This window comes from Phalangium opilio, unplaced genomic scaffold (assembly GCF_054372755.1).
Source record: "Phalangium opilio isolate 3A_F unplaced genomic scaffold, DU_Popi_V2 ptg000217l_1, whole genome shotgun sequence".
NCBI lineage: Eukaryota > Metazoa > Arthropoda > Arachnida > Opiliones > Phalangiidae > Phalangium > Phalangium opilio.
Window position 1 is genome coordinate 2,801,277 of NW_028324218.1, and position 12,548 is coordinate 2,813,824.

At 35.7% G+C, this 12,548-nt stretch overlaps 1 protein-coding gene and 1 pseudogene across 2 annotated transcripts; both read right to left on the reverse strand.

The window, feature by feature from the left end:
* Window positions 1-43: 43 nt before the first annotated feature.
* On the reverse strand, window positions 44-12,420 carry LOC149615640 (uncharacterized). 2 transcript variants are annotated; one of them, XM_089856663.1, is made up of 4 exons: window positions 10,442-12,420; window positions 10,276-10,347; window positions 2,046-2,224; window positions 44-1,955 (listed from the first exon to the last, which is right to left on the reverse strand). In XM_089856663.1, the coding sequence occupies exons 2-4, from the start codon at window positions 10,340-10,342 to the stop codon at window positions 318-320; spliced, it is 1,884 nt and encodes a 627-aa protein (XP_089712789.1). In that variant the 5' UTR covers window positions 10,343-10,347; window positions 10,442-12,420; the 3' UTR covers window positions 44-317. The 2 variants fall into 2 exon arrangements, with proteins under 2 accessions (XP_089712789.1, XP_089712790.1); XM_089856664.1 differs by lacking the exon at window positions 10,442-12,420 and having other exon boundaries at window positions 10,276-10,431.
* LOC149615641 (complex I assembly factor ACAD9, mitochondrial pseudogene) lies at window positions 2,612-5,184 on the reverse strand (annotated as a pseudogene).
* Window positions 12,421-12,548: the final 128 nt, after the last annotated feature.

A 12,548-nucleotide genomic window follows, 5' to 3' on the forward strand; every position in this document is an offset into this window, starting at 1 on the left:
CGCACTGGAAAATTTATTAAAAATTTCAGATGAAACCATAAAATTATGGCTGATATAAACAAAATTCAGATATTTATTTAATTAAAACTACTTTAGATACACAAATTCCTACATCTGATATGTGACGAGTATCTCACATAACCTTTAACCCCTTGCTACTCTAAGCCTTATTCTAGAAAGTACTTTACTTGAAAATAAGCCTTGTTATTTTTAGAAAGTACTCATCTTTAACTGGGAACCTAAATTACATATTCACTCGCATGAATAGTAGTTTAGATTGAGATTTAATAGATAATTTTTCTCGCTAAGCCTAATTATTACAGAAATCCAACTTTGGCCGTACAACTTGTGGGAATAAAGCCCATTTTCCCCGAATTTAACTTAACATAAATCCAATTATCAAAGTCATTCTTAACAACCGTTACAATGTCCCCCTTCTTGACGTTTATGGTCGTCGTTATGACGCCTTTGTATCCGCCATTATAGTCCTTGATGACTACAAGTTCTTTAGTGTTCGGGGCATCTTTAGGCTTACGTTCGTTACTCTTTTTATGCAAAGTTGAGGTCGATTCGGGGTTAAAGAAAGATGGTGGTATATTGGAGCCAGTGGCTGTAACAGTTCGTTGGGTTGCCGCGGCTAAAGTTTTCAACTTAGTTCTATCTGCCACGTTGGATGGTTTCACTTCCCGAAACGCGCTACGATGTTCCGTTGACGTCAGCAAGGTTTTAACCTTCGCGGTTTTGGCATTTATGAGTACACAATCGTTAGAAGGCACAACGGTTTCGACTTCCTGAACTTCTGGTTTGTTCAATTGGGTTTCCAATGAGCTCTTGCGTTTGGGTAGGGTTCCAATGGTCTCGCAACAACTTTTGTGTATAAAACCAACATTACCATGGGCGGTACGGACATACAAATGATCCTTCTCGCGGTACAACGCGGTGACTAGCGTCCCCATGGGTAAAGATCGCTCGGCTTGTCCCGTTGGAATGTTCTTGTCCAAACTGGGTAGGAATCTACAACATTGCATGACCACCATGGACACTTTAGTCGGATTGAGTTTGTTGGATTTCTTCAGCAATGCCTCAGCGTCCAATCTCGTGACTTGACCCGCTTGAGCAGTCTTGGAGTTCACCTCAACAGGTTTAATGACGCAAGGTACGTCTGTTTTGACTCTGCAGTTCAAGTTGGACAACTTTTCCTTCTCGGACAAATTCGGAACTACTTTCTTCACTATGGTGGCGTTTTTAGCTCGCGAACGATTCGAAAGTAATTGTTCATTCTTCAACGTGGCGTACAAATACCCAGCAACCAAGTCCGTACTTGTGGTCATATCTGCTGGTTCAAATTGTCCCGTTGTAACAGTAACCGACGTTTCATCGGGTTCCTCACAATTTTGTTTCATCTGCAAGGCCTTGTTGAAATGTTTCCCGAATAGATTCACAACTTCTTCGATAGCAATTTTATGTTGTTGTCTTTGACACCGACTGGAACGCCGCCTTGGGATATGGTTTCGTTTACGGACCCGATTTTCGGCACAATTTATAGTTGGTTTCATGACATCCTGAGCTGTTCCACCACTTTCCCAGTGATGACCGTGAGTACGAGATTTATTGGAAGATATACTCAAGGCCGATTCTGGTCTTTTAATTTTGTGATGTCGTTTACCGTATGATCTAATGGATACTGGAGTTGCTCTCAAGCGGGGGCTACTCACTCGACGTGCGTTGTTAATGGGTGTCGAAGTAGGTTGATGATTGTTCTTCACGGCATCGACAATCGTGGCTATGGGAAAGGGAGTCGATTTAGGTTTGGTGATGGGTAATTGCGTCGCTACCACGGTTTGCTTATGTGATTGCGTCACAACCGACGAGTTTAAACCGTAGGCTGGGTTGTCAGTTGACTTACTGCAAGCGCAGTTGTGATCGATTGGAAGATCTTTTTGAGTTTCGCTGATCTGCAAGACAAAAAACATACGCCTTGCAATTAGATAAGATTCCGTAGATCTCACCTCAATGACGCAGGACTGCCTGAGGATACTACGTACCTTTAATAACCAATTCAGATAATACTCTAAATGGCTCGTTTTCCCCTCATCCAATTCGCGGATGTCCTTTTTCTCAAGTTTTTTGTCATCTGTCACTTTAGCAACTGTTTCGGAAGGTTTTTTAGTCTTCTCTTGTTGAACATCCGTCTCTAAATCATCAGGTGATGGCGAAGATGACGCTAAAAGAAAAATATTATACCGAAAATTAAATTCACTTTCCTAAAATAATATAGTGTCTCATCTCCATATTCAAGCTATCAAAACTTCGGAAAGCTTATGTCCAGCGTACTGTGCTTATTTCCAGCCCTGCGCTAACCTCTCTCTCTTCGCCTGTTAGAATTCAACCAATCCCGTAATGGCAGACACTAAAGCAATGGCGGCGTAGTAGTCCTCGTTTTTAAGACTATTAAACGCTAATTATTTTGTAATAACAGATCATTTATTTTAATTTTAATATTTTTCCCTCTATATTTAGAGAAAGGCCGTTCTTTTAAGGTATAATCAGTTATGTTACCTCAAAATTTATTTTAAAAACCAAATTAAAATACGCATTAAAAACACTAGAATTCCAACTAAACATTTTATTTAAAGAATAAACATAATTAAATCTACAATGAACTTGATTTTAATTAAGTTACACATTTGCGGAAAAACTTTATTTTTAAATAGAACAGTACTCTACAGTCACAACTACCAATTTCTTTGAACAGGATTGGTAACTTTATACAACTTATCTTTAAACAAAACTTTGGATATTTTAATCAAAGTCGGATCTACAACATCAAAATCGGTTAACTGCAATTCATCAAGCAATTTATTGACCAATACAGTTTGCTCCTGACAAAAAGCAGTTGCCATTAATAGTTCTACATCAGCATTAGCTAATCCAATACAATAAGAACGCGAGGATCTTGACAGTACCGCGGTTTGCGCGTAAATTGAAGTAATTACATCAGCAAGTCGCCTGAGAATGATTTGTTTATCCATGACATTTGCTCCGTGTCGCGTTAACTGCAATTCCATTGTGTAATTTAATCTAATTAGAACTTTTTCTAACTCATCAGCATCAGCTTTCAAACTAGGATGCAAGAACCCGGCTAAATCTTGCTTCAACTTAAACCTTCCTTGTTCAATTAAATAATGTTCGATCATCTTCTTCAAATTAGCTTTCGGGTAGAACAACGGATTTCTCATTTCCTCAATGTTATCAGCACGAATATTGGCAAAGTTCTTGACACCCATAGACGCGATAAACTGCCTTAGAACATCGTTTGTTCCACCGACAATAGAAAACACTTTAGCATCCCGAAGAATTCGTTCCAAAGGAGTTGCTTTAGTGTAGGACCGAGCTCCGAAGATATCCATACAATCGTTAACACACTTCCATAGTGTTTCAGAAGCGAATATTTTAGCAGCTGTTGATTCCAGAACTAAATCCGGGTTACTTGTCGAATCTTTAAGTCCAGCTGTTAAATAAACCATGCTTTCAACAGCATACGCGTTTGTACCAATTCTAGCAACTTTTTCTTGAACGTTCTCATATTCCGCTAAAGGTTTTCCATATTGTTCACGTTGTATCGCGTATTGAATTGTTCCATTAACGAGTGTTTTTAATAAACCGGAGACAAGCATGGCTTCAACTATTCGACTTCTGTATAACATATCATTTGCAATCTCAATCCCATTGTCAAATGAATCGATCAATTGCATCGATGGAACTGTAACATTGTCAAACTCAACAGTACACATGCTGAGGCCTTTAACACCGAGTTTATCTTCGTTTCCATGAACTGTTACTCCTTTCGTATTCCTTTCCACGATTAACGCCCCTAACTTTGATTCTTTACTTCCATCGTAAGTTATTACGTTGCATTTACCGAAAACAAGGAATAAGTTTGCATTTCCACCATTTGAAACCCAAATTTTCTTTCCGTTTATGATATATCCATCATTATCAATTGTGGGTTCGACTTTAGTTTCGATCGAACCTAAATCGTTTCCCGCTGTTTCTTCAGATACACAAATAGCTCCGATACATTCACCAGAACATAAGTTCGGTAAGTACTTCGCTTTTTGTTCAGGAGTACCGTATTTTTCTAATACATGACAGGCAAAGCTTTGATGGTTGGTTAACATTAATCCTATCGAAGGATCTGTACCGCATATCTCCATAATTTGTGTCAAAACAGTTTCTTTCAGACTGATGCCACCGTACTCTTCCGAAGCTGATAGACTAAAAAGTCCCAATTGTCTCAAACCTTGCATAACATGATCAGGAATCTTTCCCTCCGCGTCGATTTGAGCGGAATCAACTTGAGTACGAAAGAAATAACGTACTTGTTCCACCATATATTCGAGATTCGCAATTTCATCTGGATTTAACACCTCTGGGAATGCTAGAACATTGACGTCAAACTTTCCTTTAAAGGCTTCTTTAAGCAATGGTTCACGTTTAACCAGCTCGACAGTTGATAGAATTTTCTCTTTTTGTAATTTGGGAGCGTGTTGAACTTCATTCGAATTAAATCGAACTGGATTTCGATGATTTATAGTAAAACTCGATCCACATGGTAAGGAGGTTAGAGGTCTTTGAGGTCCATGATGGAATGAGGCCAAGGCTTCACATCGTTGTTTCAAAAATACTGCGTTTTTGAATCGGGATATTAATAAAGCGCGACAGCCCTTGGTAGAAAGCATATTTTTACTTATATTTAGCTAAATTTAACTTTAATTAAGGATTAAGAGCAATATTTTTCGCTTTATTAACGATAAACCGGAGTGTAACCTACACGGCTTCTCACAAAATCGTTTCTGAATGTCCGCGAGGAATAGCAGACAACAAGGAGTTCAATTCAGTTTACACCCTTGCCGGAGGTAACTTGAGCTATATTTAAACATAGCCCGCGGGACCGCTTAACTTTTCATTTTACCCTAAACTTTAAGTTTTTATTGAAATACAATCACCGCGTCTTAAACATTAATCAAAAACTGATAATATGATTCTTGATTCGCTTCAACGATTACGGATACTAAGCCTAACGTTAAACAAGAAAAAAATAAAAATGGGTTCATTATCGCATTCATTCAAGGTTGACTAGATTCGAGACAGGATAAGGGGAGGGAACCGGCGTTGAAATAAAATAAAAAAAAGGAACTTTCTTTTTTCTAAGTACAGATAAACTTAACCTTGAAACTATAAGACAAGAAACTAAGTTTAAAATGTCTGAGGTAAATAAAATTAAAAAAACGAAGTCTCTCAAAGTTCAAGCGGACTATTGCGTAGGTCTAGAAACGTTAAGCCTAAGAAAACTTCTTCACCAAGGCCTAAAAGGGGAATTTTTTCACAATTTACAGAGTGTGACTGACTATAGCTTCGAGCAATGTCGCATTCCATAAATACAAATAAAAACCAAATCATGTTTTTTCTATTCTGAGAAAAGACCGCCAAAATTCTGAGGAAATACTAGCAGACGATTTTTAAGAAGGCCCGCGTTATTTATAAGGGCTGTATATAAACATTAAATTAATGAAAATATCAATCGATTGATGGGGGGGGGGTATTTTAACAATGAAAACTGCTAAAAACTACTCCATACTCATAACCTAATCAAAAATTTAAACTCCGGTAGTAAAAATTAACTAATTAAGAACCACGACGACACTGTACCCTCAAGGTACACTCGTCCGTCCCGAAAGTCGGGAGCACCTGAAGTTAATATTACTACCGAATATTTTTGGCTTCTATTTTATAGAAAATATATGTAAATTAAACCAGAGGAGTCGTTTCTCTAGAATTTTTTTTTCTCTGGCTCGCGTGTTACACCTACGATACGATTCGGATGGGGCGGTTTGTCTGCTCCAAACCCGCCACTCAGACCTTCCCATCATTTCTATTTTCTTAAAGAGAGGGTGAATAGACTTATCGGCATTCAAATAATTTCAAAAATAAAAATAGATTCAGATTTTATACATAAATTAACAGTTGCAACTTTCAACCAATCGCGTTACTTCCCGCCAAAAACCGTTCTAAATCTCGCGCCAAGTTTATAATATCACGCGCCAAATTATCACTTTACGCGCCAAATTTATCAAGATTACGCGCCAATTTTGTGTTTGACATAGCACGTGCCATCAAACGTTTATTTTTAAAATGAGTAATTTTTTGAAATTAACATTCGTCATAACTTTTCCAATTTTGGCCCGATTTTGTCGTTCTCGGTCTTAATCTGACGCCCAAATCAAGCTCTACACGAATTTCCAACGAACTTTCTTATAGCACTTTCACTTTAAGGGGGAGGGTAACAAAAAGGGGGTAGCAAATAGCGCTAGAGATCCGCGAGATCAGCATTTTCCCATATACTTCTTTACATCTTCATACATATATATCCAGAAAACATAAGTAATATAAATTAAGATAAGTATGCCGCTTTAGACATAAGTTTATAAGATATGTTCCTTCCATAAGTTTGTTTAATTAATCTCTGGTCATGACAAACTGAAAGGCTTGTATTTTTGAAGTGAGTGAATGAGGTAGGTCATAGATTCGAGGAGGTAAAGCGAGGGAGGCCTGGTGAGTGGTGAGGCGCTGCTGTCAAAGGGGGGCTTAGTAATGCAGACTAAATAGGAGTGCCTAGATGGAATAGGTCCTAGCTGCAAAATTAATTAACCACCACCGAGTGTGTACTTAGGACTTCAATTCAGTCGCTCCCCCTCGTTCTCCTTCTCGAACTAGTTATCTCGAGCTGCTGTAAGTCTCTCAGTAGCATTACGACAAAGTATAGGTAGTGCATATCATACTTATGAATGGAACATATCACTTATAAACTGAAACGTCGAGTGACTTGATATTATACTTTTCGTTGATATGTTACTTAGGCCGTGAAAAGCTACTTGGGGATTTTTTGGGGTGCTGAAAAAAGTGGCAGGCACCCTTCAGACAGAAGTCTGTAAATATTATAGAAGGTTATTGTCCTGCCCCCTTTCGTTTTTAATGAGTTTTGTAAATCATTAAATAAAAAAAAAATAAAAAATCCTCCTTGCTCTTGGAAATCGGAGACAGAAATGTTAAGGGGGATTATAATTATCAAGGGAGTAAGCTATGAGGTCCAAAAAACTTAATATACATACAGGGTGTTTCTGATAAGTCTGCATGCATCCATAAATTAAGGGGGATGTTCAAATATTGTTCTTTGGAAAATCAATTTATCAATTTTGAGTCGAAAATGTTCTATACTTCTTAGTCTATCTCCATTTTGTTAATTAGCCACAAGCGACACTCACAGTTTTCGAGTTAAGACTGTATTTCAAAGTATTTTACGGATGACTCTCTTAAATTTAATTAAGAAACTGATTTAGACAATGATTACTAATAAATTTAATTAAGGGGTCATCACTAAAACACTCATCAAATCATAATTCTCAAAAACAGTGTCACTTAGGAAGTTGGGATAAACAAAATGGAGATAGAAGTTACATTGATTTCCCAAAGAACACTGCCCCTTAATTTATAAAATCAGGGGATAAAACCAGACTTATCAATACACCCTGTACACATATACGTTTTGTCTGAAACCATACATGAATTTATCTAAATTATATCCATAATATGAAGGTTTTATTTTGTTTATGAAATTCATCCATCAAAACATCCTATAATTATTTAATTTATTTTTGATTTGTTGTCGTTAAAAAATCGAAGTCATTTTTGAAAAGGGTTGCCACAAATTCCTAGACTTCTGCGGGTTTCTTTCGTTAAATTTAAGTAAGGGGATCATCCCTAAAACACTGTTTCCAATCAATGTTCACAACTTTAACTTGTGTTAGGGGGTGGTCAGTACATGTCCCTTATGGGTGGGGGGGGTCAAACAAAATCGATGTGGTCACAGAAGTATAGATGCTAAATACATTTTCGGACTCGAGGTGGATTAATTGATTGATTTCTCACAGAACTTACCATCCATGCATTCCACTGCATGATTCTACTTCGGCAAACTATAATAACCCTTAACCAAGAAGTGATATCTAGTTTATTAGGGAGAAGGTATAACATGCCTAAGTAATTATTGGCGCGCGCCATAGTCCTGCCATAGTCCCTTTCAAAATACAAGGGGGGACGTAAAAGGAGGCGCCGGGCTATTTCGCCTTCTCTCCTCAGTCGGAAAATATGACTGTAATTTTCGTACTCATTCGCGTCGCGCTGACGTGCACGAGGTTTCAAGAACCAATCAGATGCTGGTTGTTGTAATTTAGAGGCGGGGATTAACTCTGGACCTACGTAACGTTTGAACTGCTGGAGATAAAGAGCTAGAAATGTGGATGAATGAATTTATACCTTCTCCCTAGTAAACGATAGATATCACTTCTTGCCTTAACCTTTTGGAATGGGTACACCTTGAATTTACTAATGTCATAAATAACAATATTCATTGTTGAATGAGCACAAATTCACGTTAAGTAAGAATTCAGTAAGAAAAGTAGAACCGAAGGTTAGGGATTAATTTATGCGTTAAATATTAAGGAAAAATGTTTAGACAGGTTTTTGAGACTTTGAAAAAATGATTGTAAAAGGAAATGACCTAATACTTGGGGATTTTTTGATGGTTAAAAGAAATTAAAATATACCTCAATGGATTCATGGAAATAGACCTAATAATTAAATACACTCATTAAAAACAGTCCATAACTTGAGGTGATAAACTTTGAAACCCTTTTTAAATTAAAGAATAAGTTGGTTAGCATGACAAACTTGTATAGATAGTGTCATACTTATGGATGGAACATATCACTTAAAAACTTATGATATTAAGGGGTTCAAGTTTATAACTTAAGCTTCAAAATAAGACAAAAAAGGTCCAAATTGGTCGAAAACTAAACAAGTTACGCCTACTTTTGTAGAAAGGGTTGTAGAAGTTAACGAACCTACAGTTTACTTCAAAATTATGACCTTCTATTAATAATGAAACCAATTCAAAGAATAGAGGCTTATAGAGCTCAATTAAAGCTTCAATATAAGACAAAAAAAGGTCTAAATCGGTCAAAAACTAAACAAGTTACGCCTATTTCTATAGAAAGGATTGTAGAAGTTAATCGAACCTACAGTTTACTTCAAAATTATCACCTTCTATTAATAATGAAACTAATTCAAAGAATAGAGGCTTATAGAGCTCAATTTGAGCAACAAAATAAGACAAAAAAGGTCCAAATTGGTCAATAAATAAGAAAGTTAGGGGCATTTAAAGTTATTTTTAAAGAGAAAGTATCACAAGTCATAAATCACGACACTATCACTTTAAAGTAAAAAAAACCCAAAAAAAAACGGGCCTTTGACCCAGTACGTAACCATGAATAAAATTTCGGTTTAATAATTTTTATCAACGTACTGTTCAAATAAAATACCCACGCTAGCAAAAAATAAAATGAAAATATTTTTTTAAAAAAAGGCACGTTTCTTTTCAGTCTAGAAGTTTTGAGTTTAACTTCTTGAGCAAAAGAAATTTGTTATCATTGACTGATTTGATTTTTGATTTTTTTTATTAGGCCTAACTCTCCCGCATGTTAAAGTAGGTTTAATCTATACCGGACTCTACACGTAACTTATTTTTTATGAAGCATGGAGTAAGGATACCCTAAAACACCTGGAGTAATAATATGAATATGAATTTTGAATTTGTGTTTTTGGTATTTTTTCTAAATTAATTTGTATTTTCGGGAGAATGCTTTGCAATTAGGGAAAATTCGAGAACACTAGTTTAAAGAGGACATTTTGGTCTATAAAATGTTGCCTGCCGTAAGGAGTCATCTTATTTACAACCGGAGATTTGACAAAAGAAATTTGAAAATTATGGAAATATTCGGTTTTCTGATTGATTTTTTTGATTTATTTGGGACTGTTTTCGGGAGAATGCTTTGCAATTAGGGAAAATTCGAGGGGGGAGACACTATAGAAGCGTACCAACGAGGGGGGAGACACTATAGAAGCGTACCAACGAGGGGGGGAGACACTATAGAAGGGGAGACACTATAGAAATTTAATAACGAGGGGAAATTCACTCAAATTATTATAAAAATCAAGAAACGTTTCCAGATAAAAGTTAAACTTGAATTCTGATAAGTTAACGACGATGAAATTTAAATATAATTGCTTAAAAATGAATTACTCATTTCACTTAATTCGTATGAATTAATTATCTTTTTAAATTTTACGCGCAATATTTAATTAAAATTAACTCACCACTACCACTTGTTGATTTCTTCCTGGGTCTAGGCCATAATCTCGCCCGGCACAAATGCGAAAACATAATTACTTCAAAAAATAAATAAATAAATAAATAAACAAATAAATAAATAATTAAAAAGGTAATTATTAAAGTATGAATTAAAATTAAATAAAAACTTACCACCAAATAATTCAAATCCAAGTTCAAGTATGAATTTCAAAATAGGTAAAAACGAACAACGAAGTATAATCCCAGAGTAATAATTCACAAAACACAATAAAAACCACAGCAAAAATTCCAATAAGAAATCAATTTAAATATATATTTTCCAATTGAAACGGTCTGTTGCTATTTTATATCCAAATTAAGAGAAATCACCGCGTGACAATTCACTACAAGAGACGAACGCCAACTGACTAACCAAGCGTTTAAGAAATTTCTTCAAACGAAATTTTTTGGTATTAAACGCCCGGCTAGAGCTACTACGGTCGGTAAGGGGGTGATTCAATAAGTTTTATTACTCAAAATAATACATCTATTTCACTAAACTTCTATTTTTAAATTGTTTTATATCGTTTAACACTTGTTAAGTCTAGGCCTACATTTAGGGTTTGAAAGTTTGTTAAGCCTACTTTTAAGCTTCATTTTTGTTAAGACTACATTTAAAGTTTAGGCCTTGTTAAGACTATTTTTAGGTTTAATGTTTGTTAGGCCGACTTTAAGGGATAATGAATTTTCTATTTTAAGGCTCGAAAAGTAGGCTTAAGATTACACTAAGTTGGGCTTCAAAAGTAGGCCTAAGATTACAATAAGACGAGCTTCAAAAGTAGGCTTAAGGTTACAATAAGTTGGGCTTCAAAAATAGGCTTAAGGTTACAATAAGTTGGGCTTCAAAAATAGGCTTAAGGTTACAATAAGTTGGGCTTCAAAAGTAGGCTTAAGATTGCAGTAAGTCGAGTTTCAAAGTAGGCTTAAGATTGCAGTAAGTCGAGTTTCAAAGTAGGCTTAAGATTACAATAAGTTGAGCTTCAAAAATAGGCTTAAGATTACAATAAGTTGGGCTTCAAAAATAGGCTTAAGATTACAGTAAGTTAGGCTTCAAAAGTAGGCTTAGGATTTTAAAATTTATGCTCAAAAAGTACTAAACTAGGCTTAGTAGTTCTAACTCTTGCTGAAAACCCATCTAGTAAATAAAAAAGCTAGATAAGCCTAAATTCCATTCAAATATTTAGGAATTCACTACACCTATAAATTGTGAAAAACAGGGTGAATGTTTTTCTCAAGTATTTAGTTGGACGTTCCAAGTGAAGTGACTAGGGCCTTTGCATAACTCGTAGTTGTAGCTCTAAATTATTTACAAAATTCTAATGGGTTTCTTTGGCAACACCAGTTTTTTTCAAGGAAGATGAACCCGCATTGAATAAAAAAAAAATTCCCGGCGCATTTTAATGGCTTGAATTCGTTCTGAATTTAAATGACTAATAATAACTTCCATTGCAGAGAAAAAGAGTTCTTCTTCAGACATCGTTAAATACGCGTTACGTTTTTCGTAAGCGTCACAATTAAAGTTAATGTTCTTGGGCCTAATTTAAGCCTAACCGGTTTGGATTTTAATTGCTACCATACGAAAATTCAGTTCAATTCAGATCGTTGTTTACGCGTGGTTTCTATTCTAGTCTTCAATTTTAATAACTAAAGGGAATTATCTCAAAGTTTTGACATAATGTAAGACTATTTTAAGAAATGGGCCAATCACAAGAGTGTACCATAAAGGGGAGTGATATGATTGGCTAGTTTTAACTCAATGTATTTTGAAGCGGTTTCGTCCTTTTTCGAAGGGGGTGCTTCATAAAGCTGCCAAAGTTTATATTATATAAAAAAATTCAAATCGACCAATCACAGGGAATACCTTAAAATGCAGTGATATGATTGGCCCGTTTGAACTAAAATCGGTTTCAAGCTATTAAAGGGGTCGTTCATAAAGCTGCAATATTCCTATTAAAAACAAATTGAAAATCGACCAATGACAGGGAGTACCTTAAAATGCAGTGATGCGATTGGTTCATTTGAACTAAAATCGTCTTCAAGCTATTAAAGGGGTCGTTAATAAAGCTGCAATGTTTCTATCATAAAAAATAAAAAAAAAATAATCGACCAATCACAAGGAGTACCTTAAAATGCAGTGTTACGATTGATTCGTTCGAACTTAAATCGGCTTCGAGCTTTTAAAGGGGTCGTTCATAAATCTGCAAAGTTGGTACTAAAAATGTAGGTATATTTTTGAAAT

What these genes read in the sequence shown, in the direction of transcription:
- LOC149615640 (XM_089856663.1), bottom strand. Translation starts at nt 10,342, where the DNA reads ATGTTTTCGCATTTGTGCCGGGCGAGATTATGGCCTAGACCCAGGAAG. An exon ending in GAAATCAACAAGTGGTAGTG is followed by an intron (nt 2,225 to 10,275) that starts GTGAGTTAATTT and finishes TTTTTCTTTTAG; the next exon opens with CGTCATCTTCGCCATCACCT. An exon ending in ATCTGAATTGGTTATTAAAG is followed by an intron (nt 1,956 to 2,045) that starts GTACGTAGTATC and finishes TTTGTCTTGCAG; the next exon opens with ATCAGCGAAACTCAAAAAGA.